Consider the following 27,907-nt stretch of genomic DNA (forward strand, 5'->3'; position numbering starts at 1 on the left):
TTTCCCCTCCTTGGTATCAGTGATGTAGCTAGGACAGGAAAACTGGGTGGGTGGCAATGACACGGGGGTCACCTTCCCCCCTGGTGCCAGAGGCGGATTATGATTTTGTGGGACCCTGGGCCAGGACAAGTGGGGGCCCCTCCCCATCCCTTCCGCCTGCAGTCTCCCCCGTGCTCCTGTCAGGAAATGGGGCTGGGCATGGGGACTTGCCCTGCTCCACCCTCCCAGCGCTTCTGCCAGGGAGCAGGGTCAGGGCGTGGGGGCTTGCCCCGCTCCCCAGCAGGAGCACCCCAGCCCTGCTCCCCTGCTGTGGGGGTGACCATTTTGCCAGGGCCCCACAATTGGCCAGGGCCCCTGGGCACGGCCCATTGGCCCAGTGGCTAATTCGCCACTGGCTCAGACCCGCCTCCACGAGGCACACCCCTAGCTGGGACTCTGGAGATTGGGGCAGCAGCATGTGGCACCGGCAGGAGAGGGACATGGCTGGACACTGAGCCAGGGTCCGGGAGTCCCAGTCTGTGGATTTGGGGGGCTCCGGCCCTGATTTGGGTGGGCCTATATGCTAAGTGTGTGGGCCGCAGCCCACCCAGGCCTGCCCATGACTACATCCCTGCTTGGTATGAAAATGAAATGCTCCCCCAGTGCCTGTTGAAATGCTACCGATAAACCTTCTCTGGTGGTGTTCGCCATCACAAACTCGGAACTGAGGCCTGGCTCATCCCAAGACTTCGTCATTATGTCCAGATTGTTCGTCATGCACCCTGCGTGATTTTAAGGTTTTGTGTCCAAATGGGGCAAAATTTGTGGTTTCCCAAGTTTTCTGCATGGAAGCAGGGGCTGCTCAGCAGTTCTGTGTGATATTTCATTGAGGTTTTGGCTAGAGAAGTTCAGATGGGACATATATCCATCTGGATCAAAACCAGGCAGCATTTGGGGGAGCCCCTAGGAAGTGAAATTACATCTTTCAGTCCGCTCCAGCTGTTACCAGCTTTTGATCAAGATTCCTTGTGAGGGGAGAAAACGCTCCCGTAGAACTGAACGTGTGGAACAGCCCTGTGCTGTGTTTGACAACAACGAACGTAATAATTGTGCTTTTCACCTTCCGTCCCGAGCTCTCAAAGCGACGAACAAGTGAAATCTCACCAAACCCCCCTGCAATGTAAGTTTTAGTGTCTTCAATTTACAGGCACTGAAACAGGTCCACAGAGATTAAGGACAATATTTTCCAACTTGCATGCCTGACGTTAAGCACCTACATGATCATCCTGAGTTTCAGAGCAACCACGACTCCCGCTGCGTTCAGCATTGGCCTACATGTCTTGCTGGGTGGTTTGAGGAAGTTTGAGGCGTAGCTGAGGATAGAGCCTAGGTCTAGGGACCCCACTCCCGTGCCTTAAACCCCACAACCATTTGCTGCTATTAATTACAGGGGAATGGTGGCCAGGAGGAGAATCTTGGCCCATGGCTTCAGTTCAGATAAAGACCAAACGCTGCTGCTTATCCAAACTCGTGCAGGGCTGGCCACACAGAGAGATTTCTGATGCTCCTCACTTCTGCTTGAGTCAGAAATCGGGTGGGAAGAATCATTCAGCATTTCCTGTCCCTGCTCATGAGAAATCCAAGGGGAGGGAAGTCCATCAAACCTCTTAACCTCAGGAAAGTTTTGGCCGGAGATTTTCATGAAGATTTGGTGGTGGTTGGTGGCTCTTCTTTATGACTTATTATTTTAGTAGGGTAGCATCCTTGGGATCGGGGCCCCATTGGGGAAGACAGTCCTTGCAATGGGGAGTGGGTAGGGAAACAACCTGCAAGCCAACAAATCTGATGAAGGATGGGCCCAGCTTTGTTAGCTATGTGTGTGTGGTTTGGGGTTTGCTTTGTCTTTTTAACCGGGGGCAGAGATAAGGAGGCGGGAAGAGGGACAGTCACCGTGAAAAGCCGCTTGTCCACCCCTGTTTAATACACAAACCAGTCGAGGCTCACCCAGTCCTGGAAATGCTGTCAGAGCCCAATCTGGGGGGCATTATTGGGCACGCACGATGCTCCAACTCTCTCCTAGAGCCCTGTGACTGCTGCTAACCTCCACACGTGCTGTCTTCGTTCCCCCCACTCTTGCAGGCTCTCCGGGTGCTACGAGGCCCTAGATGGAGGCAACACAGCGGATGCACTAGTAGATTTTACCGGCGGCGTCTCTGAGCCCATTGACCTGCTCGAAGGGAACTATGTTAACGACGAAGCCAAACGAAATCTCCTCTTTGAGCGAGTGCTGAAGGTCCACAACCGGGGAGGGCTCATCAGTTCCTCTATCAAAGTAAGACGTGTGCAGCTGTTGTGGTTTGTCTGGTAGCGGCACTGAGAGGTCCCAGTCAGGGATCAGCTGGGCTCTGTGCACACACACAGTGGAAGGATGGTCCGTGCCCTAAAGAGCTGACAATCCAGGTAGATAGTGTGAGTCTGCTTTAGCTCTCTCTGCTGACGGAGTGATGCCTGATCTTCCCCAGGGAGATCAGCATTGGGCCCCTTGGTGATGCAGACACTTAAGGGAGAATTTTATTTTCGGAGTCCCTGTTGCAGTGCGTCTGGGCTGGTTTACAAGGTTGGGCTGATTTGCAGTGCGTCTGGGCCGGTTGGCTTTCAACCCGCTGTGGACATGGTCACTCGGTCACTGCGATGCTAGTGCATCCTGGGTTTGCCCGTAACAACGGAACCCCTCTCCTGATGTCGTCAGGGATCGTAGAGCCTGGAGAAGGGACAGTCTCTGTACGGGATCTAGCCACCCGCCTGCTTTTTTGCAAACGAATGCGTGTTCCCTACAGTGTATTCTCCAGCCTGGTCCTGTTTTAACTGTCTCGGGTGCTGAGGCATCCAGCACTTCCCTCAGGAGACTGTGTCAGGGCCGGACTGCGTCAGCGTTCCCTGATAGCCAGCACGCATCTCCCTTCGCTCACTTTCCCCCTGCAGGACATTCGGCTTTCCCACTCTCCGCCTTCTGGAGCTGCAGACCCGTGACGATCGTAATGGGGCAGCTCTTCTACCTGGGATCCACATGCACCGTCCCTCCCCATTTTCCTGGGATTCCATGGAGGGGCTCGCCCTGGTTTTAGGGACCTGCACAGGGAGGGAGCAGGGACAGGGACAGGGCTAAAGAAGTAAAATCTCTCCATCCCCCTAGCCACATGCAACCTGCTAGGAAAAGTTCTTACAGCCCCAAGCTGTGTTACCTTCTGCAAGCACCTCCACACTGGGGGAAAACTCTCGGTGTGGGGGGTAGGGGTGGACTGGGAGGCAGCCACAGCTAGGGAGACCCTGGTAATGGAGGTCCCGGAGTGAGTTCAGAGGCCTCTTGCCTTCTGGAGACCCCCAGAGCGGTGGGGATCTGTGGGTTCATTTCCGGCTGGGGTGCAGGAGACAGCAGGCCTGTGGGGATGCGAACTTCCAGCTGCTTCTTTGCCAAAATGTAAATTTTTCACTCACACTCTTTTTCCCGCCAAAGAATGGCTGCCTGACCAGGTGATAGTCCATCTGATTTTGTTGACACCTGGCTGAGCTGTCAGTTTGCCTTTTGTCTCTGAGGAACCGGTTTGTGCCTGCTTTTCTAAACTTGGAATGTGTCTCGATAATGTAGAGTCTTATAACTTTCCATACAGTGTAAAGGGTGACAAAAATGACTAGGGATATGGAACAGCTTCCATATGAGGAGAGATTGATAAGTCTGGGACTTTTCAGCTTGGAAAAGAGACGACTAAGGGGGGATATGATAGAGGTCTGTGAAATCGTGATTAGTGTGGGGAAAGTAAATAAGGAAGTGTTATTTACTCCTTCTCATAACACAAGAACTGGGGGTGACCAAATGAAATTAATAGGCAGCAGGTTTAAAAAAAAAACAAAAGGAAGTATTTCTTCATACAACACACAGTCAACCTGTGGAACTCTTTGCCAGAGGATGTTGTGAAGGCCAAGACTATAACAGGGTTCAAAAAAGACCTTGATAAATGCATGGAGGATAGGTCCATCAATGGCTATTAGGCAGGATGGTGTCCCTAGCCTCTGGTTGCCAGAAGCTGGGAATGGGCGACAGGAGATGGATCACTTGTTTACCTGTTCTGTTCATTCCCTCTGGGGCACCTGGCATTGGCCACTGTCAGAAGACAGGATACTGGGCAAGATGGACCTTTGGTCTGACCCAATATGGCCATTCTTATGTTAATATTGTGACTCATATTTTACCAGGACAATAATAAACAGCATATTATGGGTTTTCAAATGATACCTCACAAGGCTTACTTTGTACAAAATCCATTATAGTTTTGTAAACAGGGTGAACATAGTGCTACAGACTGTCATAGGAAGGAGGGATAGCTAAGTGGTTTGAGCCTGCTAGACCCAGGGTTGTGAGTTCAATCCTTGAGGGGGCAATTTGGGGATGGGTCCTGCTTTGAGCAGGGGGTTGGACTAGATGATCTCTTGAGGTCCCTTCCAACCCTTATGATTCTATGATAACCTTTCTGGAGCTGAAAGCCGTGGCTCTGCTTTGTGTTTTCCCTGGCCAGGCCACCACAGCAGCTGACATGGAAGCCCGCCTGGGCTGCGGCCTCGTCAAAGGACACGCCTACGCCGTGACGGACGTGCGGAAAGTCCGCCTGGGCCACGGCCTGCTGGCCTTCTTCAAGTCGGAGAAGCTGGATATGATCCGGCTGCGGAACCCCTGGGGGGAGAGGGAGTGGAACGGCCCGTGGAGCGACACGTGAGTAAAGCTGGGGCCAGGGGGTTGCCAGCTACCCACCCACCAGTGTTCCTCAGCCGAGATCCTGTGTGTTTGTGGGGCCTGTGGTGTGACGAGGGGTGTTATGGGCAGATGGGCTGGACTGTCTCCCAGGGGTGCCGGAGCTGGTGAAACTCAGGAGCCCTTCGCTGTTTGAAAATGTTTCTGATGCCACATGATGTCTCAGCCAAGCAATGGGCAGTTTGGCTTCTCCAACACCCATGTATACAGGCCTTTTCCTGAGGAGGCCGGGCGCTGCTTCAGGGGCTGTTTGTGATGGGATTGCGCAGCGCTGAACACTCTCCCTGGGGCCCAGCAGACTTTATACGGTTCATCAAGGGTCTAGTGGGTGTTATGGGCCAGATCCTCTGCCTGTTTACACCTAGCGCAGCTGAAGGAGGGAGTAGAGGGTGGCTTGAAGTCACCTTTTGGCTCCCCCAATCCAAGGCCAGGCAAGATGGCCCCCAGTAGGACTCAGCCTGCGGCACCCCTAGGAACCTTAGAGCTGGTGAGAATTGTGGGAGAATTGTATGCTCTGCCCTGGCACATCCCACCCGGATGCCCCCTCCGTGCAGGTGGGGGGAGCAAATGATGTAGAGGCAGCATAGATCTATTCCCCCCTCCCCCCCCCCCCACACACACTTTGTGTCATGGGGAACCTCAGCTGCCACTTCACTGCCCCTTTCCAGGCAGCTTTCCAGCTGCTTTGTGCTGCTGAGGCTGGCACTGGAGCCACGGATCTGGCCCTGCTGGGGTAGCCAAGCAGCTCTGCCGTGCTGCTCGTGAAATCTGTTAGCCCCACGGGTGGAGCTTGAGGTGGTTGCTCTAAGTGCATCAGCCAGGCTGCGCAAGTTCAAGTTTGCAAGCTCCTCTGGCACAGCTGGTGGGGTTTGCAAACTCTGTGGGCCAGATCCCCAGTCTGGCTGAGGTGTGCTCTGCTCCGGACACAGGGAGGGGAGGGAAATGTTAGATCAAAGCCACTTACCCACTCCCCTGATCCTTGGGGGTTGAACTAGCCCCCAGTGTAACCTAGAGCAGCCTAGGGGCTACATGAGCGTTATGCCATCCAGCTGTCTATCCCCTTTGCTCCACAGGAGGGCTCAAATGTGGCTAAAGTAATGCACAGACCTCGTGCTGGCCCCCACTCAGGGCAGATTCCCCCATGCTGAATAAACAGCTGAACCCCAGGATGTCTCCCCTTTTCCGCTCAGTAACGATTCCCTTCTGTTCCCCTTGGCAGCTCTGAGGAGTGGCAGAAGGTGAGCAAGAGCGAGAGAGAGAAGCTGGGGATGACAGTGGACGACGATGGGGAGTTTTGGTGAGTCCCTGCTGGGTTCTGTACAATGTCAAGGGGGAGCTGTGTGGATTGAGTACTCCCACCCAACCATTTCCCATTGAACTGGCACGGGACTCGCGGCATGTAGCAAGGGAGGTCTGAAAATAATCCATGCCAGACAAGCTTCAGTGAAGGCTCCGGTTCACAACCTCAGGGGAACGCGTCAGACCATGTGGAATTAGCGCTGTGTGGCTGGAACCCTAGGCGAATATGGCTCTTTGTCGCCGCCTAGTGGCTGGTCCGCATTTGGGGTTTTTCACTTGTAGTCCTTCACTCAAGCCATAGAAGCCCATGCTTTTAAACAGGGCAGTCAATTAAATGCAGTTAACTCATGCGATTAACTCAAAAAAATTAATCATGATTAATTGCAGTTTTAATCGCGCTGTTAAGTAACAGAATACCAATTGAAATGTAGTCAGTATTTTTGGGTGTTTTTCTACATTTTCAAATATATTGATTTCAATTACAACACAGAATACAAAGTGTGCAGTGCTCACTGTATCATTTTAACAGTGTAAATATTTGTAATAAAAATAATATAAACAAAAGAAATAGTATTTTTCAGTTCACCTCATACAAGTACTTTAGTGCAATCTCTTTATCATGAAAGTGTAACTTACAAATGTAGATTTTTTTCTTGGTTACATAGCTGCACTCAGAAACAAAACAATGTAAAACTTTAGAGCCTACAAGTCCACTCAGTCCTACTTCTTGTTTAGCCAATCGCTAAGACTAAAAAGTTTGTTTATATTTACCAGAGATAATGCTGCCAGCTTCTTATTTACAATGTCACCAGAAAGTGAGAACTGCCATTTGCATGGCACTGTTGTAGCTGGCATCCAGGGCCGGCTTTAGGCCGATTTCCCCGGAATTGGTCCCCGCGCCTAAGAGGGCCCCGCGCCGGCACCTTTTTAATTTTTACTCACCCGGCGGCACTCTGGGTCTTCGGCAGCATTTTGGCGGCGGGTCCTTGAGTTCCACCGAAGACCCGGAGCGAGTGAAGGACTGCTGCCAAAGTGCCTGCTGGCATCACAAGATATTTATGTGCCAGGTGTGCTAAAGATTCATATGCCTCTTCATGCTTCAGCCATCATTCCAGAGGACATGCTTCCATGTTGATGACGCTCATTAAAAAAAGCAATGCATTAATTAAATTTGTAACTGAGCTCCTTGGGGGAGAATTGTATGTCTCCTGCTCTGTTTTACCCGCATTCTGCCATTTATTTCATGTTATAGCAGTCTTGGATGAAGACCGAGCACATGTTGTTCGTTTTAAGAACACTTTCACTGCAGCTCTGACAAAATGCAAAGAAGGTACCAATGTGAGATTTCTAAAGATAGCTACAGCACTCGATCCAAAGTTTAAGAATCTGAAGTGCCTTCCAAAATCTGAGAGGGACGAGGTGTGGAACATGCTGTCAGAAGTCTTAAAAGAGCACCACTCCGATGCAGAAACTACAGAACCTGAACCACCAAAAAGGGAAATTAACCTTCTGCTGGTGGCATCTGACTCAGATGATGAAAATGAACATGCGTCGATCCGCACTGCTTTGGATCATTATTGAGCAAAACCTGTCATCAGCATGGACACGTCCTCTGGAATGGTGGTTGGAGCATGAAGTGGCATAGGAATCTTTAGTGCATCTGGCATGTAAATATCTTGCATCGCCGGCTACAACAGTGCCATGCAAACGCCTGTTTTCACTTTCAGGTGACATTGTAAACAAGAAGCGAGCAGTATTATCTCCTGCAAATTGTAACCAATCTTGTTTGTCTGAGCAATTGGCTGAACAAGAAGTAGGACAAAGTGGACTTGAAGGCTCTAAAGTTTTACATTGTTTTATTTTTGAATGCAATTATTTTTTGTACATAATTCTATATTTGTAAGTTCAGCTTTCATAATAAAGAGATTGCACTACAGTACTTATATGAGGTGAATTGAAAAATACTATTTCTTTTGTTTTTTAAGTGCAAATATTTGTAATAAAAAATAAATATAAAGTGAGCACTGTACACTTGATGGGGAGAGGGATAGCTCAGTGGCTTGAGCATTGGCCTGCTAAACCCAGGGTTATGAGTTCAATCCTTGAGGGGGCCACTTGGGGATCTGGGACAAAAATTGGTCCTGCTAGTGAAGGCAGGGGGCTGGACTCAATGACCTTTCAAGGTCCCTTCCAGTTCTAGGAGATTGGAATATCTCCCAGTAAAGTAAAAAATTCTGTGTTGTAATTTAAATCAATCTATTTGAAAATGTAGAAAACACCCAAAAATATTGAAATAAATGGTATTCTATTATTGTTTAACAGTGCGATTAATTTTTTTAATCACTTGACAGCCCTACTTTTAAGTAGAGATTTTCAAAGGAGTCTTTCAATGGGATTTGGGTGCCGAACTCCCTTAAACACCTTTGGAAATCCAGCCTTAGCTCTGTAAATGCTGGGTTCAAATCCTTCTGGTGTTCCACCTAGAACAGACACAAGTAGTAGATAAATCACCCGCATATGCATGGGAAGACAGGACTAGAACCCTGCTTCTTCAGCTCCAGAAAGCACAAGTCTCTGCCACTTGAGCTAAAGGATTGTTCTCATTGCTTTCTCTGAGAGCATGTCCCGTAGCCACTCTAGGGCAGGATCACGCACCCAGTACATAACAGCTGATCACAGGCTGCTTGCAGTGTATTGGCCACACAACGTGAGCTGTAGGCACACGAGGCTCAGCGCTGCCAATGACCCCTTTCCTGTCGTAGGATGACATTTGAAGACTTCTGCAAATATTTCACCGACATCATCAAGTGCCGTCTCATAAACACCTCCCACCTGAGCATCCACAAGACATGGGAGGAGGCGGTGATGCGCGGGGCATGGACAAGACATGACGAGCCCCTCAGGAACCGCTCCGGAGGCTGTATCAACCACAAAGCCACCTTCCTGCAGAACCCCCAGGTGAGACAGCAGAGAGGAGTGATAAAGGGGACCTGCCAGAAGTGACCTGAGGCCTGGCAGGGTAACAGGAGCCTAGTTGGGCCATTGGAGGTCAAAGTCTGGAGTGGCTGCCAGACTCCTAAACAGAGCAGCCAGCCATGGGGCTGTCCTGGGGTTAACCACCTGTAACGAGCTTGTCTGTGGTGCTGAGAGCTTTGCTGTGAGCTAGCCAGTGCATCAAAACCAAAGGAAACACGTCTGTGCACAGCAAACCCTCTGCCTTTTGGAAATGAGAGGAAGCATGGTCCAGTGGTTAGAACACTAGCCTAAGACTAGACCTGGGTTCAAGTCTCTGCTCCGCCCGACTCCTTTGTACCTCAGTTCCCCATCTGTACAATGGGGATAATAGCACAGGGGTGCTGTGAGGGTAAATACATTACAAACTGTGCGGGGCTCAGATCCAAGAGTGATAGGATGGACAGGTGGGAGAAATCCTGTACAACCCATGCTTGGGCCTGCCCAGACAGAGCCAGGTCAGAGTGGGTGCTGAACTCCCCACACAAGTGCAGGGTTGGAGGGGCAGGGTTAAGTAAGAGTGAAGCCCAGTGGGTAATGGCTGGGGCACTATAAAGCCAGGAGTCTGAGAGCACAAGGGGGCTGCAGGGGAAAGAGGCATCAGTCATTTCCTGGGATGAGGGAGGCTGACAGGGGCAAGCAGAAAATCCAGGGGGTAAGTAATCCCTGAGATCCTGCCATGGTGTAAAGAGTCTAGCAAGAGGCTAGGATGGGGTGAAGTAGCCAGAGGGAGTAGAGTACGATTCTGTGGTAAACCCAGACACAGGCCAAGGAAGACAGAGAGGCTGGGTAGGAAGGAGTGCAGGGAAAGAGCAACAGGGGATAGTGATTGAGCAGACCTGGACTGCTGGTTATTGAGTCTCTGGGATGAAATTTGGTCCCAGACATCAGGCTTAGTCTACTCAACACATGGTCACTTGCTGGATTTGGGCCCAGGTTATACCCAGAGGTGAGAAAGCTCATGCACCCCTCTTGGCACAGTTAACCCCTTCTCTCCCGGCTCCCCCTCGCCATCGGCACGCCTTACTCTCACCTTTCCTCTCTCGGCTGTGTCATTGCTTCTAGTACGTGTTTGACGTGAAAAAGGCAGAAGACGAAGTGCTCATCAGCATCCAGCAGAAACCAAAGAGGACCAGCCGCAAAGAGGGCAAAGGAGAGAACTTGGCCATCGGGTTTGAGATCCAGAAGGTAAGCTGGAGTATGTGCATTGTTGGCCTGAGTGCTTGCTGCTTGGGTGCATTAGAGGGGGCAGATGGCTGAGGAAGCTTCCCCCGCTACCCGAGCAGGACCCTGGTGGAACGCTGCTGTTGGTAGCGCTCCCCAGTGCATAAGTAGGGGATAGGTGGAATGTCAAGCTGCCCCATGACTATAGGGGACATGGTCAGCTGAGTTGAAGGTGTTACTAGGCCCCTCCCCTCTCTGCAGCTGGTAGCACACAGGGAGGGTAGGATTGCACCCCACACACGGTGTCACTGCCCACTAGTGTCAGGCTCTCAGACACAGATCGCTGGTGTCAGGAACTCATACTCATGGGAAGACAGTGCATCGCCCAGACAGGGTCTGTGGTCACCAGATCTTGGGCCTGAGGTCGGAGGGACCAAAGACCTGTAGTAGAAAAAGCACCGCGGGGAGACATGGTGGAGGAGGTGCCTACATTGTAAGCCTGGCCTGGGCCATGCGGCAGTGAGTGGGAAATGACTGGGTGCCACTGGCTTAGTCATACCTGCCAGCATGAAAGCGGTAGGAGGGGGCACCGAGGGTGTTAGTATCAGAAAGATTGGGACTCTGGGCGAGCTTTCAGAGAGGTAGGGCAGTAAATACACATACACCCAGCAAAGCAGAAGGGATCTGTTACCCCGAGCACTGAACCTCCCTGTAACCTACCTGGTGTGGTGCGTCATCTCTCACTAGTAGCTAGACCACATAGAGCGGTTTCTGAGTCTGCTCCTGCCTCCACTGGAGCTGATGCTTTAGCTCAAGCTGCAGAGGCTTCTGCTTCTAGACCCGGACACGGTGGGTTCAGTCCCTCCAGATGGACCCACACAAGGGGCTGTCATTCCATGGGTGTTGAAAGGAGGGGCTGAGTATCCTGTTGTGACCTATGCCCAGGTTGAACTGAACCGGAATTACAGGATGCACACTGTGCAGCAGCAAGTGGCCACCTCCGTCTACATTAACTCCCGGAGCATCTTCCTGAGGACAGACCTGAAGGAAGGTCGCTACGTCATCATTCCAACTACCTTCGACCCGGGTCACGTGGGCGAGTTCCTTCTCCGGGTTTTCACAGATGTGCCTGCAGATTGCCGGTAAGGAGCCCATCTTCTTATCCTCAGCGTCACGCGCCGAACTGGAACAGGGTAAACTCCCTGGCCCGGATCCCAACCCCTGCCCTGGCCCGAAGGAAGCTCTCAGCAAAGGCCTGCTGTAGGAGTGTTCTGGCACAATGTGACTTTGCAGGTGAATTTGCAGATCACAAGCTGCTTCAGAACCTGATAGATGTTCATGATCACTGGGCGACCTAGTGGATTAATGACCCAACGTGCAAACTAAGGTGTTTCTTAGTAAAACAAATGAGGAAGGGAAGAATGGCCCAGTGGTTAGGGCACTAACTGGGGGCTTGGGAGTTCCTAGGATTCCAATTTCAGTTCCCTGCTCTGCCACAGACTTCCTGTGCGACCGTGAGCCAGTCTCTCTGTGCCTCAGTGACCCATCTGTAAAATGGGGAGAAGAGTATCTCACTGAGAGGATAATATGTTAAAGATGGGGAGGTGCTCACAGGCTCGGGTGATGGGCACCATGTCAGTACAATAGCTAGCTAGCTAGAAGGAGCTTGCTCCACAATTAACATGTACCCTGCCCTAGAATTTGCACTTTCTTTCACCCCTTTTTTATTCTCTGCAAGAAAGAAGGAAAATGGCCAGGAAGGTAGGTAGGGAGGTGTAAATTCCGCCAGCCCCGGAGCACTCCCAGAATCGGAGCCAACGGCTCTGCTGTTAGAAAGAGGCATGAGCTCTGGGAGCCCAGGCGTGTCTGACATGACGTCTCCCTTGCTCTTGATCCCCCATGCAGAGAGCTGACCTTGGATGAGCCTCCCCGCACCTGCTGGAGTGGAATGTGTGGCTATCCACAAGTGGTGTCCCAGGTCCATGTCCTGGCAGCAGCTGGGCTGAAGAACCAGGATTCCCAAGGAGGTGCGGGCTTATTTTATTGCTTGTTCTGCACTCGCTGAGGGACGGGGAGCCAGTGTTGCGCTTTGGTTTTGTTACAAGGCGAGTAGGACCAAGTCCTTTGTTTTCAGATCATGTTCCAGGGCCTCCAGCACACGCTGATGATCCAACAGATGCTAAAGCATTAACCTTGCAGCCTGGCTGCTCTGGCCCTCAAACAATGATTCATTCCCCACTACAAACACGGGGACATGGGCCTGCTTCCTAACAGGGAAATGTTGGTTAATGCGGGATCCTTCTTCTCTGGCCCTGCAGCTCACGCACTCACCCGCGCCCTGACTTGATTGCTTCACCCTGTATCTGGCCTGCCCACGGCCCCCAGGACACCTCCTTCCAGTCCAGCCAGTGCACAGCTGCTACAATGATCTGCCTTGCCCAGCAGGCTGACTTTGTAACAAGCCCATCCTTGAGCCTCTCCCTGCCACCCATCACGTCTAGCTTAAACTCTTCTCCTCACCCTCAAGACCTCAAAGAATCCTGCTCCCCCCTCGACCCCTGCTCATCCCACCTCCCACTCCAACGATGTGAACGGAGAATCCAGCCTGACATCTGGATCATAGGGTGTAGGGCTCTTCTCTCCTCATCCTCCCTGTGCTCTGGTTTTCATGGATAACCAGTGTTCTGGGATCACGTACCCTGCTGCTGTTCTAACGACGTGCTCTTTTTGAAAAGGAAATCAATTGACAGAGCCTCTTCTACACCCTCTGAGATCTTGGCTCTGAAGAACCGGGTCCCGGGTACAGTGTGATGAGGCGGCTGCAAGGTGGTGACTTTTACACCAAGATGCCAGGTGCAGCTTCTGGAATGGCATTTCCCTGCCGTATTCCAGCTGTTCTGATTCCCTGGCTTCAAGCCGCAAAGCATGCTGCCCTCTGACTACATGTGAGATCACTGAGATCAGGGCAGAGCAATACCAGCAGCAAGATGTCCTCCACAGCCAGCAATTCATGTGCGTTGGTGGTTCCCAGGGCAATTGTGTCTCTCCTGTCTCCCAACCCTTCCCAGACATTTGAGGGCAGCGATTTATGGGTGGAATTTGGCTCTGGCTGGTGGAAAATGAGGCTTTCATGGGTCTTTCCAAAGAAGCGTTTGGAAAACATGGCTGCGAAATCCTGCAGCTGTTTCTAATCCTGGAAGCAAGGAGCCCCGGGAAGTGGAAAGTAGGGGGGCGGTAAATCACTGCCAAGTTTCCTCTGGGAACAAGAGATGAGGAAGTTCAGTCTCTGGCCTTGGGAAGAGGATTGGTTCGTTCCTCAGCATTCCCAGTGTGCACTTGGATGGAACATTGACACCTGCCTGTGTTTCCTTGGCAGTTACCAAAGTCTCTTGTGAGAGCATTAACCTTGCAGCCTGGCTGCTCTGGCCCTCAAACAATGATTCATTCCCCACTACAAACATGGGGACATTGGCCTGCTTCCTAACGGGGAAATGTTGGTTAATGCGGGATCCTTCTTCTCTGGCCCTGCAGCTCACGCACTCACCCGGGCCCTGACTAGATTGCTTCACCCTGTGTCTGGCCTGCCCCCGGGACACCTCCTTCCAGTCCAGCCAATGCACAGCTGCTACAATGATCTGCCTTGCCCGGCAGGCTGACTTTGTAACACGCCCATCCTTGAGCCTCCCCCTGCCACCCATCACGTCTAGCTTAAACTCTTCTCCTCACCCTCAAGACCTCACAGAATCCTGCTCCCTCCTCCACCCCTGCTCATCCCACCTCCCACTCCAATCTGCAGCCTCGTCTCTGTGTCGCCCCCTAGTGTACAGAATGCCTGTCCCAAGTAGAGTGACCAGACAGCAAGTGTGAAAAACTGGGACAGGCAGTGGGGGGTAATAGGCACCTATATGAGAAAAAGCCCCGAATATCGGCACTGTCCCTATAAAATCGGGACATCTGGTCACCCTTGCCACAAGCCACCACCCTCTCTGCACTCAAGCTCCTCCCTAAGACGCATGTTGCCCCCAAGAAATAATCCAACTATTCTGTAACCCTCATTTCTTCTTCGAGTGCTTGCTCATGTCAATTCCAAGTAGGCGTGCACAGTCGTCGGAAGGTTTCCCCCTAGCAATACCCATCGGGTCCGCACGGTCGTCGGAAGGTTTTCCCCCTAGCGGTGCCCATCGGGTCGGCACAGTCGTCGGAAGGTTTCCCCCTAGTGATACCCATCGGGTCTGCACGGTCGTCGGAAGGTTTTTCCCCTAGTGGTGCCCATCGGCTTGGTGTGGTCATTGGAAGGTTTTCCCCCAGCGGTGCCCATCGGCTCGGCACAGTCGTTGGAAGGTTTTCCCCCTAGCGGTGCCCATCGGCTCGGCACAGTCGTTGGAAGGTTTTCCCCCTAGCGGTGCCCATCGGCTCAGCACAGTCGTTGGAAGGTTTTCCCCCTAGCGGTGCCCATCGGCTCGGCACAGTCGTTGGAAGATTTTCCCCCAGCGGTGCCCATCGGTTTGGCACGGTCGGAAGTTTTTTCCCCTAGCGGTACCCTCAGTTTGGTGCGGTCGTCAGAAGGTTTTTCCCCTAGCGGTACCCGTCGGGTCGGCACGGTCGTCGGAAGGTTTTCCCCCAGCGGTACCCATCGGGTCGGCACGGTCGTCGGAAGGTTTTCCCCCAGCGGTACCCGTTGGGTCGGCACGGTCGTCGGAAGGTTTTCCCCCAGCGGTACCCGTCGGGTCGGCACGGTCGTCGGAAGGTTTTCCCGCTAGCGGTACCCGTCGGGGCAGCACAGTCATCGGAAGGTTTCCCCCACCGGTGCCCATTGGCTCGGCACGGTCGTCGGAAGGTTTTCCCCCTAGCGGTGCCCATTGGCTCGGCGCGGTCGTCAGAAGGTTTTCCCCCTAGCGGTACCCGTCAGGTCGGCACGGTCGGAAGCTTTTTCCCCTAGCGGTACCCTCAGTTTGGTGCGGTCGTCAGAAGGTTTTTCCCCTAGCGGTACCCTCAGTTTGGTGCGGTCGTCAGAAGGTTTTTCCCCTAGCGGTACCCGTTGGGTCGGCACAGTCGTCGGAAGGTTTTCCCCCCTAGCAGTACCCGTTGGGTCGGCACAGTCGTCGGAAGGTTTTCCCCCCTAGCGGTACCCGTCGGGTCGGCACGGTCGGAAGCTTTTTCCCCTAGCGGTACCCTCAATTTGGTGCGGTCGTCAGAAGGTTTTTCCCCTAGCGGTACCCTCAGTTTGGTGCGGTCGTCAGAAGGTTTTTCCCCTAGCGGTACCCGTCGGGTCGGCACGGTCGTCGGAAGGTTTTCCCCCAGCGGTACCCGTTGGGTCGGCACAGTCGTCGGAAGGTTTTCCCCCAGCGGTACCCGTTGGGTCGGCACAGTCGTCAGAAGGTTTCCCCCTAGCGGTACCCGTCGGGTCGGCACAGTCGTCGGAAGGTTTCCCCCTAGCGGTACCCATCGGCTCGGCTGTGGAGTCCCCTGAATGACACCTTCCCGGCAGTGTATAGGTCCCGGCAGACCCACCGCCTCTTCAGTTCCTTCTTACCGCCAGTGATGGTCGTTGGAGCAGCTCTTCTCTTGCGATGGCAAGCGACCCCCTAGTGGACTCTTTCTTGTTATACCTGTAAATAGTTGAAAACTTAGTATTAGTTCAAGTAGTTCCTAGTTAGTTTAGATAAGCTTCAGTTGGAGGTTCCCCCCACCACATTCTCCTCCCGGGGACCGGGGCATGCCTTGGTCTCCAGGGTTCAGACTGTGCGGGTCCTGCCTGAAGCCTATACCAAAGGGAGACCCATACGACTCCTGCTTCAAGTGTTTGGGGGAAGCCCATCAGACTGAAAAGTGCAAAATCTGTGCGGCTTCTTCCCAAGGACTGAAAAGGAGAAGGAATTTAGGCTGAAATGACTCCTTATGGAGTCAGCCCTTCGTCCCCAGTCAGCACAGTTGTGTCCGACCCCAAGCCAACACTTTGGTGTGGAGCGCCACGGCCGCCATAAGAGAGGCTGCGGTGCCAAGAAAGGACTCGGGCTCCAGGGACCCTAGGCACGGCCACTCCCCGGCGCTGAAGACCTCCTCCAGTGTGAGTGCCCAGCACCACTCCCATTCGCCGGTGCCGCACAAAAGAAAGAAGGCCGACAGAAGTCTCTCTCCCACTAAAGCAGTGGAGCGAGGAGGCACTGGCAGAATGTGTCCCATGCCAGGACACCCTGCTCCGGCGCCCACTCAGCCAGCACTGTTGTCTCCAGCCTTGCAGGGAGGTCCGTCGAGTCCGGTTCTAGTGGACTCCCCAGTGAGGGAGTGTCGGGAGGAGGACTTGGACTTTCCTGCCATGCCAGATGCCTTCGAGGAGGCGAGGGACCTCGTAGCAATGATGGCGCAGTTCCCCACGTGGGTGCCGGCACTGGCACTGTCACAGTTACCTCAAAGAGGCACAGTGCCTTCTAGGGGAAAGCCGGCAATGATGCGGCACCGCTCGCCCTCACCTCGGCACAGCTCCCCGGCACCATCTCGCTCCGCACCACCGTGGTTGCCAGGGTCGGAGTCTTCATCGGACTTGGAGGCAGAATCATACACCTCTAGGGGAAGCTGGCCACTCCAGATAAGGTGGACAGCCACTACCCATGATGTCATGGCCACCGCAGTGGCAAGTGCTGGCTCAATGGCCGTCCTGGACCCCATGGGCCTACCACCAACCCAAAGGGCCGGGGTCCAGATCCTTGTTGGTGGTTTCGGAGCCACAGGCCCCTCCATCATCAACAGCTGTAGCCTGGGAACCTCTGAAAGGATAAGAGATGGGCAGCCAGGCCAGCACTGAGACCGGCACTCCAAGCCTCCAAGCCAAACTTTTGAAGGTGCGCCCGGGGGCGACACACCAGTTCAGATTCCAGAGCCTTCCCCTCCCTTTTGTGAATCGTCTATCCCATTTCTACCGTGCCTGGGCACAAATCAACTCAGACCGATGGGTCTTGAGCACAGGAGATATTCTCTCCAATTCTGGTCCCTCCTGCTTTCCCACCCTCCTTCTCCGTCCTTCTTCAAGGACCCATCTCATGAGCAACTTCTCATGCAGAAGGTGCAAATGCTCCTACAACTCGGAACGGTAGAGGAAGTTCCTCTAGAATTCAGGGGCAGGGGATTCTAGTCTCAATATTTCCTAATCCCGAAAGCCAAGGGTGGTCTCAGGCCTGTTTTTAGACCTGCGAAACCTGAACAAATTCATGAAAAAGATAAAGTTCTGCATGGTCTCCCCGGCTTCCATTATCCCCTCCCTGGATCTGAGGGACTGGAACGCAGCCCTCGACTTGAAGGATGCGTACTTCCACGCGTCCATCATCCCGTCCCACAGACAGTTCCTCCGCTTTTTGGTCAACAACACCCACTATCAGTTCACAGTCGTCCCTTTCAGCCTCTTGGCGGCCCCTTGGGTGTTCACCAAGTCCATGTCGGTCGTGGCAGCCTTCCTGCGGAAACGGCAGGTGCAAGTATTCCTGTACCTCAGCGACTGGCTAATCAAAGGCTGCTCCAGGGCCCAGGTGGAGGTCCTTGTGAGCCTAATTCAAATGATGTTCCACAGGTTCGGCCTGATACTGAATGTGGCAAGGTTGACCTAACCCCAGTTCAGAGAATAGAGTTCATCAGAGCTCTCCTGGACTCTGGTCAAGAACATAAGAACGGCCATACTGGGTCAGACCAATGGTCCATCTAGCCCAGTATCCTGTCTTCCGACAGCGGCCAATGCTAGGTGCCCCAGAGGGAATGAACAGAACAGGTAATCATCAAGTGATCCATTCCGTCGCCCATTCACAGCTTCTGGCAACCAGAGACTAGGGACATCATCCCTGTCCATTCTGGCTATTAGCCATTGATGGATCTACCCTCCATGAACTTACTTAGTTCTTTTTTGAACCTTGTTACAGTCTTGAACTTCACAATATCCTCTGACAAGGGGTTCCACAGGTTGACCGTGTGTTGTGTGAAAATACTTCCAATACAGCCAATTCCCCCATGGGAGCTCAACCTGGTGCTCTCTAGACTGCAGGGACCTCCTTTCGAGCCCTTAGCAACATGCTCCCTCCTCTGCCTTTCCTGGAAAGTCGTGTTCTTGCTGGCTATAACTTCAGCCAAGAGGGTGTCTGAGCTTAAGGCCTTAACTTTGGAACCCCCATATACGGATTTCTATAAGGACAAGGTGCAGTTGCGACCGCACCCAGCCTTTCTCCCAAATGTAGTTTCTCAATTCCACGCGAACCAGGGCTTTTTTCTTCCTGTGTTCTTTCCTAAGCTGCATGCTAACAGGGAACAAATGCTCCACGCCCTGGATGTCAGAGGAGCATTAGCCTTCTGCGTGGAAAGAACGAAGCCATTTCGAAAATCAATGCAACTCTTCATTGCAATTGCGGAGCAGATGAAAGGGCTTCCAGCCTGGTCCCAAAGGATCTCTTCTTGGATCATGTCCTGTATCCTGGCGTGCTATGACTTGGCAAAGATACCTGGCACATGTTGCTATTCAAGACATCTGCAGGGCAGTGAGGTGGTCATCGATCCACGCCTTTACGTCGCATGACGCCATTACGCCACAGGCTAGAGACGATGCCACATTCGTCAGAGCAGTGCTACAATCAGTGATTCTGTGAACTCCGACCCCGCCTCATAGGTAAGGCTTGGGAGTCACCTACTTGGAATCGGCATGAGCAAGCAAGCACTCAAAGACGAAAAAACAGTTACCTACGTCTCGTATGTGCTTATCTTTTTCACTGAGCAGTGAAGAGAGGTCCTAGCACTGGTAACAAGGTAAGTTCTTCATTGCACTGCAGTGTGGCCTTGGTGTGTTTTCTTCTGTTCATGTTTATGGGACTGTTTTTTGTCAAGGCCTACAGCCAAGATGCTCCGAAGCAGCTAGTGATTTTGAGGGCCCAGCAGGAAGGCCCCTGATTTTCAGAATGTGCTGAGCACCTGTTGTCTGAAAATCAGGCTTCTTCAGAGTGTTTCAAGCTGGGCACCCAAAATCACTAGTCAGTTTGGAACATCTGGGCTTGTATGTTACAGTGATGTTGTCACTTCACTGTTTGGGAACCACCTTCCGCTGGTTTGCTCAGCTGCTAGCCCACATCCAGGGTGACATCACACATAATGCAAATGAGCCTTGGCCCCCGGACGTCTGTAGATCTCAAAGGACAACGCGTAGGTGGGCAAGTAGCATTGTCCCTATTTACAGAGTTTGCTTGATTTCCTGCCGCCATTTGTGGGTTATCGACTATTATACCCACTGTCAGGAGTGACCCAAGCAAGGGCTGGGAGGAATGACGTTAGCTGTGGCAAGAGGTTAATTCTCTTTCCTCTCCCCAGGAGCAGACCCATATGTGATCATAAAGTGCGAAGGGAACAAAATTCGATCTTCAGTGCAGAAAAACACCCAGGCTCCAGAGTTTGATGTGAAAGGTCTCTTCTATCGCAAGAAGGCAGGACAGCCCATCATTGTACAGGTGACTAAAAGACCAATCTGTGGGGAGCCGGCAGGACACAGGTTCTATTCCCTGATCTGCAGGGCAGCACTGACTATTTCATCAAAATACTTCGTGACTCAGTTTCCCTAACAGTGATGCTCATACTTGCCTCCTGGGGGATTGTGAGACTCAGTTATTTAACATGTTAAGTGAAAAGTATTAATTTGTCAGGCTCTTAACCAGAAATGTGGGCTTAAGGAGGCCTGGCGCTTTAGAAAATGCGCAGGTACTAGTGGACAAATTGTCAAGCTTTTTGACTAAGCTCTTCATTGGTCTAATTCCCACTAAAGTCAATGGGAGTTTGCCCAAGTTTGGATTCAGTAAGGGCTTCAGGAGTTGCTCATTATGAGGTACTACAGATACTTTTCACATCAAGTGTAGCCTCTTAAGGGAGCCCTAAAAACAAAAGGAATGTGGGGTCTGATTCTCCACTGCCTTTCAGCTCATGTAGTCACTTACATGCTTCCATGCTGTCGTTCTGACCCCAGTCCGCAGGGATCAGAGGAGGTGTGTATTTAATCCTGGGAGAGGCAAGGGCACAAGTCATCACGTCATTAAAATACCCTCTGTATGGCCAGTGACAAGGGTTAAAAAGTCCACTCGTCCACCCAGGAAAACGATTAGCTCAGTGACCATTTCAAAAGTGGAGGAAGATCAAGGTTCACCAGCTGCAGAGGTGGAGAGAGAAGCTGGTCTAGAGGTTAAGTTCCAGGAGATCTGGCCACAGGTTTCCTGAGTGCCCTTGGGCAAGTCACTTTGTCTCTTTGTGTCCCAGGTCCCCATTTATAACAATACTTCCCTGCTCCCATCCTTTGTCTGTTTGCTCTATTTAGACTGTGAGCTGTTCAGCTCAGGGACTGTCTCGCTTCTTGTATGTACAGTACCCAGCACAATATGGCCCTGATCTCATCTGGGGCCTCTCGGTGCTACTGCAAGAGAACTCATCAATAACAGCAAGACTAGAATGATAAAGGCATCCCCCGTATACCCTGTACGGACGTTTGTACGTGCAGAATAGGTTGCAGCAGAAAGCTTGCATGTGGCCCAACAGGAGCAGCACCCATTTTGTGATGCATCTGAAGAAGTGGGTTTTGTACCCACGAAAGCTTATGCCCAGATAAATCTGTTAGTCTTTAAAGTGCCACCGGACACCTTGTCATTTTGTGTTTTGTTTCTCTAGGTCTGGAACCATAACATTATAAGTGATGAGTTCCTGGGCCAGGTGGCCCTAACTGGTGACCCCGATGACCGTCTGTCACAGCAAACCCTTCATCTCCAAGATAAGGGGAACAAAAAATCCAGTGGCATTTCAGGAAGCATTGCTGTGAGACTGCTCAGCAGTAACAAACTCACCAATGTCTAGCTTCTCCAGGACTCTTCTTCTCGAGCCATATATGTGAATATAAAATATATATAGTGTATGTCCTGTCTGCAAGAGGGCATGAACTATGCATGCATCACACTTAAAGGGGCCAGTCTTATGTTTTCAATGTTAAACAAGGTGCCTTTTTGGGAACCAAAATGATTCTTTTACTCACACGAGGCATCATTTGTAGGCAATACTAAAGTGGTTCGTGCCGGTGTGAAAGCACTGGGCATATGGTACATTCTGTGACAGCCAGACTGGGATATCCTGATGCTGTTTGTTTACATGGGGATGTCGCGCACCCCCAGAGATGGGCAGATTGGTCTCACCAAGCAATATGCCTCTTCAATCTACCTGCTTGGTTTTAGACAACCGTATGGAAATTCATCATCACTGACGTCTCCTTTAATCACACATCTGTGGAGGCATCTCAGAAAAGTAGATAACAAGTGGTGTAAATGCACATGGACGTTTGTATGCGTAGTGGGCCCCAGTTTGTACGCTGGCGGTAGAGCAGCTGGAAGGAGAAAACATTGGAAAATGTCCACAGTCTTTCCAAACCAGTGAATCCCCTCCTCCTTGGGCAGCGGCCCCACCTTACCAGGCGGAGGTTACGGCTGCACCACCCAGTGCCTGCTGCCTCACTTTCAGCTGTGTGTGCTCTACCTGGCCAAGTATCAGCCCCCGTCTTCCATTGATAATTGGGAGAGGGGGAAATGGAATAGCCAATTTGGCCCCTTTAACTAGTTTAGTGGTCCCCAAACTGTGGGGTGCAGAGGAACATCTGGGGGGGGTGGCGGAGCCTGGGCCAGCCCCCCAGGGGGCGGGGAGGGAGCTCCACCCAGCCCGGCTCTGCCCCCAGCTCTGCTCCAACCCCAGCTCCAGCTGCCCCGACACTGGTTACTCGCAGTAACTGGCCTCTACCACCGGAGGCAGGAAGAGCAGCAGGTGCTGCTGCTGCTGGAGCTGGGAGGAGCACTCGGGGATGGCTCCCTGCCCTGAGCATGGCTAGCGCTCCCCCGCCCTGCCCCAGACACCCCCTAACTGGAGCACAGCTCCCCCCCCCATCCTGCCCCTCTCACCTCTGGAGCGTGGCTCCCCCTCCTCCATACTGCCCACTCACCCCTCACCGCCAGAGTGTGGCTTCCCCTCCCCCGCCCTGCCCCATTCACCCCTCCCCACCTCCAGAGCACAGCTCCCTCTCCTCATCCTGCCCCACTCCCCCACCACCTCTGGAGCGCAGCTCCCTCTCCCCTGTCCTGCCCCACTCACCCCCCACCTCCAGAGTGTGGCTTCCCCTCCCCCGCCCTGCCCCATTCACCCCCCCCACCTCCGGAGCACCGCTCCCCCGCCTCATCCTGCCTCACTCCCCCCCCCCACCTCTGGAGCACAGCTCCCTCTCCTCCCCCACTCACTCCCCACCTCCAGAGCATGGCTCCCCCTCTCCTGTCCTGCCCCACTCACCTCCTGCCCCCCGGAAGGAGGGGGAGATGCAACTGAAAAAGTTTGGGGACCACTGAACTAGCTCCTAAGGAAAGTTACACAATACACAAACTATCTTGTCTATTTCTTACAGACAAGCAAGTCATAATGACAGGACAGATGAGTTTTTACAGCCTTTTTAATTTCATCATATGGTATCAGGACCAAAATGTCTTAATATCTGTAATTCTTTTAGGTCAGTTTTTCTTTCTCTCAAGAAACAAAATGATAAACGTAGGCTTTATTCCCCCTCCTCGGAAGAATCTTTTCTTACATCATTTATTTGGATCTTTTCTTTTTAAAGCAGATTTGGGAGGGGCGTTGTTGACATCCCATTGTAAATGTTGCTGTCTTTTCCACTTCAGTAAAATGATTAGAAGTCTTTAGTTAAATTAGTTTTGTTTGGTTTTTTGGGAACAGATCAGCACTTTATAGTCAGCCTAGTTGGTCTAGGAGCTGTCTTTGATTTAATGCCTGCTATTTCCGTCAATCATTTCATTCCTCACAAAGAATCCAGTATTGCACTTTATTACATAAAACACTGTGGCATGTGTGTGTTAAAATGGGCTGGGAAAACACCTTTGTATACCCAAAGCATCCAAGTGTCATGCTGCACCAGATCAAAGAACAGTCCAAACATGCAGTTAAAAAAGAAAAAAAAAAAGCCAAAATTGTACAGCTTGTACCTTCTATAAATAAATTGCATATATTGTATTTGAACGCCCGCGGTCCCAGATATCGTGGTCTTCCCTAACCCTTTCTCAAACCCAAGGGCTACTGGATGGATTGGTTATTCCGTTTTAGATTCTCTTCAATAAACTTCCATTTCGAATTGATTTCTCTGCCAGCTTTTCATTCAAGCCACGTCATGGGTGTGATCTGTAGGTGAAGTCAGTAAACAGCTACCAGCATGCGCACCCCGATTATGCTAATAAACATTCACTCAACAGGGAAAGGGAACGTGTGGGGAGGACTATATTTGGGGAGCATCCGTCTCATCTGAGAGCGAACCCTTACACGGTATACCTGGCCACTAGCCACACAGTGTCAGGGTGCCGCTTTCCAGTCCCGAGGACTCTTCTCCTCCTGGAAGACAGTCGGCCACGGCACAGACAGACGTCGTTACGTGGATCGGGTCCAGGTAAGAGGGAGTCGTGTGAGCTGCGGTGGCTGAAGGTTACGCCTATTCTCACGCCAGACAAGCAGCATTCCAATGGCAATGGATCCCTGCCCCCACATTGTGTGAGATTCTGTTCCATGCACCCCTTTTGTGCCCTAATTCTGAGCTGCTCGAGGGGCGGGAGAGGCCACCAGTGTAGCCTCTGAATCTGTGCAGTGCTATATTCTGCAGCCTGGTTACTACCACCGAGCCTCCAGAATTGATGCTGGAAGGGCCTGATGGAGGGCAGAAGGCTGGGTGGGGGGCTGCTGCTGGAGGGGGGCAGCTCTGCGGGAGTTGGATCTGGGGCTTTAAGGCCACTCTCAGAACTCCGCCTGCAGGAAGGGAAGGAGGCTGCTGGGATCAGGCACTAACCTCCTCTAGCAGACTGGCTGGCCAGCCCTTTATGGGACGAGTGGGAAAGGAGGAAACAGAAGGGAGCAGCTGTGGCTAAAACCACACTCCTCCTCACCCCTGAGACTTCTCCCACTCCTGAGAACAATGGGCTTGGGCACATCCTCAGCCCCCCTCCAGAAGAGGGACTCAAGCTTCCTAATTCACCACAGTGGTGCCATCCCTCCTCACAAGGCCCACACAGTCACAGCCGGTGAGACGTGTGTGCACGTCCATGGTGGGAGCGCTGAAAACAAATGTCCCTGTGAAATGCCTTTGGCAATTCAGAGCTGCCAGGGGCCCTGCTCAGACAGAGGCTGCCCCCTTTGCACCTGCTGCTCTTCGTCTTTTGCAAACGCTGGGACCCGCAAAGGCTGGTCTCTGAGCTGAGGTTTCTGGGGCTGAGCCTTCGCGTGATACCTTGTCAGTTCTGTCCCACCCCTGCACCAGCGCAGCCTCCCACAGCTCCAGGAGGGTTTCTGCCAGGAGTCCCACATGGATCCTGCAGCAGCATGGTTCTTCCTGGCCAGCCTGCCAGCACATTGGGGGGACGGGGGAGGAGCCCTGACAGCACTTTCACCCTCTTAGGGGGGTGCCTCATGCCAGTGTTGGCATTACCCTGGCACAGCCTGTGCATTCACCAACCTGCCTAGGGCTGGGCCCCGTGCAGGTCACAAGGGATGGGGAAAGTCGCATGAGGGCCCACGTCTCACCTGTGCACAGTGTGGCCCAGTGTTTCTAATGGTTTAAACCGTCAGAGCAGGGAGAGCTGGGACGGGGTGTAACTGCACGAATGCCTGTGATCTGGGAGACTGGAGTTCAGCAGCTAACATCAGACTTTCCCCAGGCCGTTGTCAGTTTCCTAGCTGAATATTTCTTTGTCATTTAACTGGGTGCAGTGTTCTTCCCTGCCTGCCCTGAACAGTTGTGCATTGTTGCTGTGTGCTGTTGAAGAACTGCCGTGTTCCACCCCAGAGGTGGCTGCATTTCAGCGGCAGGCAAAATGATCCCTATGTCACTTGGTAACACTTTGCTTGTAAAGGGTGTGTTGTGCTTAGGCGGCTTTGGATAGCGTGTACCGTGTAGTGTTACATATATATAGGATATTTCTTTCCAAAGGGTCCCACGGCACTTTACAACTATGGACACAGGGATGGCATTACCAGGCACTGAAAGGCACCCCCCTCTGGAGCGAAACATGCATCAGTTCATGGAACGAGGTAGAAAACAAGGACTGGTCAGTTTTCTCATCACCTTCCTGCCACAGCTGCTGTCCCTTCTACCTCCCTAGCTTCCCCACACCTGCTGATTTCGCTAATCTTTGGCTGGGATTATAGGGTGAAATTCACTCCAGTGCAGAGCCAGCACGAGACCTAGGCACCATTTATCCCCTTCTCAACCCTTTAAAATAGATCTTAAGAGAGATTTAACTGTTGCAAAGGTCTCTCTGCACAGTGGGGAATTTCACCACTGAGGCAGGAGAGGGCAGATCAGTAAGACAACAGCCACTTAGGACCTTGCTTGTGAGTTAGAAGAGCCTGCTGAGGATCACAATTCACTTATATTTAACAAGAGGTAAATGGTTTGATGTTTCCTTGATGCGTGCAAAACTCCCACTGTGATCTGTATTAGCAACCGCATGGAGGGAAGGATTGTAACCCATCTCCACAAGGTGGCGCTGTTGTGCCTCTTTGTGGGGCTCTGTTGTTTCCCCACTGCCAGCCTCAATACAGCTCCTGGCCTGAGATCCTGGTTCCCCTGCACCCCTCGCCCCACCCCACCCCCCGGTCCCCAGCACAAGGGCGTGAGTGAGCGGGAACTGCCGGAGGGGGAGGCGAATGTGTCATCGGAGCCAGGCCTGGCGTAACCCACCCCTGGGGCTAGGCACACAGTTAATGGAGATGCTCCCGCACTGTGGGTGCATTTATATTAGCAAGGTCCTGAGCAGCACAGCTGCACAAGGGATCTGTTAACCCAGGGCCTGCTCCCGCTGCTCAGCTGTTGCTTAGTTAACCCTCTCCGATCCAGGCTACTCAACCACTGGCATAGGTGCTGGAACTAGGGGGTGCGGCTTGAAGTGGTTTCCATCATGCACAGGGTTAACAGTTTGGTTCAACGGCTCTCAGCACCCCCACTGTACAAATTGTTCCAGTGCCCCTGGCCACTGGCTCCTGCTGCACAGACACTGCCCTGTTATCCACCTTGTGTCCACCTCCCGCCTCCGCAGTGCTCTCCTGGCTGCCCCATGCAGGAACCCTCCGCAGCTTCCCATCCCCGGAGCAGGTGTTGGCGCTGTCGCCGAGCGAGGCAGAGCAGAGGGGCCAGGCTGCTGGGAGTAGGGCAAGGCTGGTCAGGCCACCGAGGGGAGCCCTGGTGCAGGAGCCGGCCCCACAGCGGCGACAAGGAGGGGTAGCGCTGACCTGCCCACTCAGGTTTGGCCTGGCCGATGTGGCCTGCTCCCCCATCCTGACAGAGGCCAAAGGTGAGTGAGCGGCGTCATGACCCGGCGCATGGGGCACCACACCGCTCAGGTTGGGCTCCCTGCAGGAATTTGGGCCCGAGGCACGTGCCTAAGCATTAATCCAGCCTGGAGCAGAGCCAGGCTGCAGGAATCGAGGGGCTCCTGACAAAGAGACGGGGCCTATTGGATTAACTGATGGCAAGAATCTCAGTCAGGTCCCTGGTCCCAGCACTGCACCTTCTAGGGCGCAGTTGGAACCCTGATTTGGCCAGTGCCCAAGGCATGAAATAGTTGGGGGTTAGGTAGTGACCCAAGGGGTGCGGGAGGCTGTGCTGAGTGGTCGCTGTCCAAGGCAGAGGATCCTTGCGCTGCTTCTCTCCAGCCACATGCGTACACGTGTGATCCTGGATGCACACAGGGGAAATTGGTGGGAAGTGCGTGGGAGAGCGCCAGTTGCTGGCTTCACGCACACTGCAAGCCGGTTGGATGCGACTCCCCCAGCAAGGTGGGTCCTATCCCCTGGGGGCTGATTACGCCGTGCCCCCTCTCCCCCCGACGTTAGCCATGTGGTTCTGCACAAAGCACTGTACGTTACAGGCCAAATCCCGTCCTCCTTTCCACACACCCCGCTCCCACCCAGCTCAGCGGGAGCTGCTGAGTGGAAAGGGCCGAGCATCTTTGGCCTGCGTTATGTGGGTCAGACTAGATGAACATGGACAGTCCCTCTCGTGGCGAACGGTGGCGTTTGTGAGAGGGGTACTGTTCCTTTACACCGCCAGCAGGAAGTCAGGCGGGAGGGGGAGGGGTCTAGGCAGACGCTCCACAGTGAAACAAAAAGTGAGACCCAGTGACTTGAGGGATGAGACTGTTTTCTTTAGAGTTTCTCGTTCAGTACCAGAGGAAAGAGCCTCTGTGATTCTTTCCGACTGCCAGCCAGCCCTGTGTCGTGAGAGGCCAAGCGATCCCCTCCCAGGCTCTCCAGCAATCCTCCTCCACCCCCTGTGCTCGTCTCTTTGCTTTTCAACCCCGCAGCTCCGCAGCTGTCACATTCAGAACTGCTCAGTGCCCCTGCCAGTCCCTGGGCCATGCTGGGAGTGGTGGAGTGGGCGCTGCTGCACGGCCCCCTTCTGCAGTCGCATCTTCACACCTTCCCCTCCCTGACGGAGGTGGGGACGGGAGAGGCCCTGGCAGATTCATCATGTAGCCGGCCCTGCCAGGGGAGTGGGTGATGGCGACCTCCAGCCCCCTGCAGAGCGGAAAAGGCACCAGCAGGATTTTAATGCCTAGCCCTTTGTAA

At 52.9% G+C, this 27,907-nt stretch overlaps 1 protein-coding gene across 2 annotated transcripts in view; it reads left to right on the top strand.

Annotated features, from left to right (window-relative positions):
* The window catches only part of CAPN5 (calpain 5), a 131,999-nt gene extending 109,640 nt beyond the window's left edge, over nucleotides 1-22,359 (top strand). For both annotated transcript variants that reach the window (XM_039512069.1, XM_039512070.1), the window contains exons 5-13: nucleotides 2,119-2,311; nucleotides 4,551-4,744; nucleotides 6,003-6,080; nucleotides 8,845-9,040; nucleotides 10,160-10,282; nucleotides 11,204-11,400; nucleotides 12,164-12,285; nucleotides 19,592-19,728; nucleotides 20,930-22,359. In XM_039512069.1, coding sequence (XP_039368003.1) covers nucleotides 2,119-2,311; nucleotides 4,551-4,744; nucleotides 6,003-6,080; nucleotides 8,845-9,040; nucleotides 10,160-10,282; nucleotides 11,204-11,400; nucleotides 12,164-12,285; nucleotides 19,592-19,728; nucleotides 20,930-21,112 — 1,423 coding nt within the window. In that variant the 3' untranslated portion in view covers nucleotides 21,113-22,359. The remainder of the gene's footprint in view (nucleotides 1-2,118; nucleotides 2,312-4,550; nucleotides 4,745-6,002; nucleotides 6,081-8,844; nucleotides 9,041-10,159; nucleotides 10,283-11,203; nucleotides 11,401-12,163; nucleotides 12,286-19,591; nucleotides 19,729-20,929) is intronic.
* Nucleotides 22,360-27,907: the final 5,548 nt, after the last annotated feature.

This window comes from Mauremys reevesii, linkage group 1 (genome assembly GCF_016161935.1).
Source record: "Mauremys reevesii isolate NIE-2019 linkage group 1, ASM1616193v1, whole genome shotgun sequence".
Taxonomy (NCBI): Eukaryota; Metazoa; Chordata; order Testudines; family Geoemydidae; genus Mauremys; species Mauremys reevesii.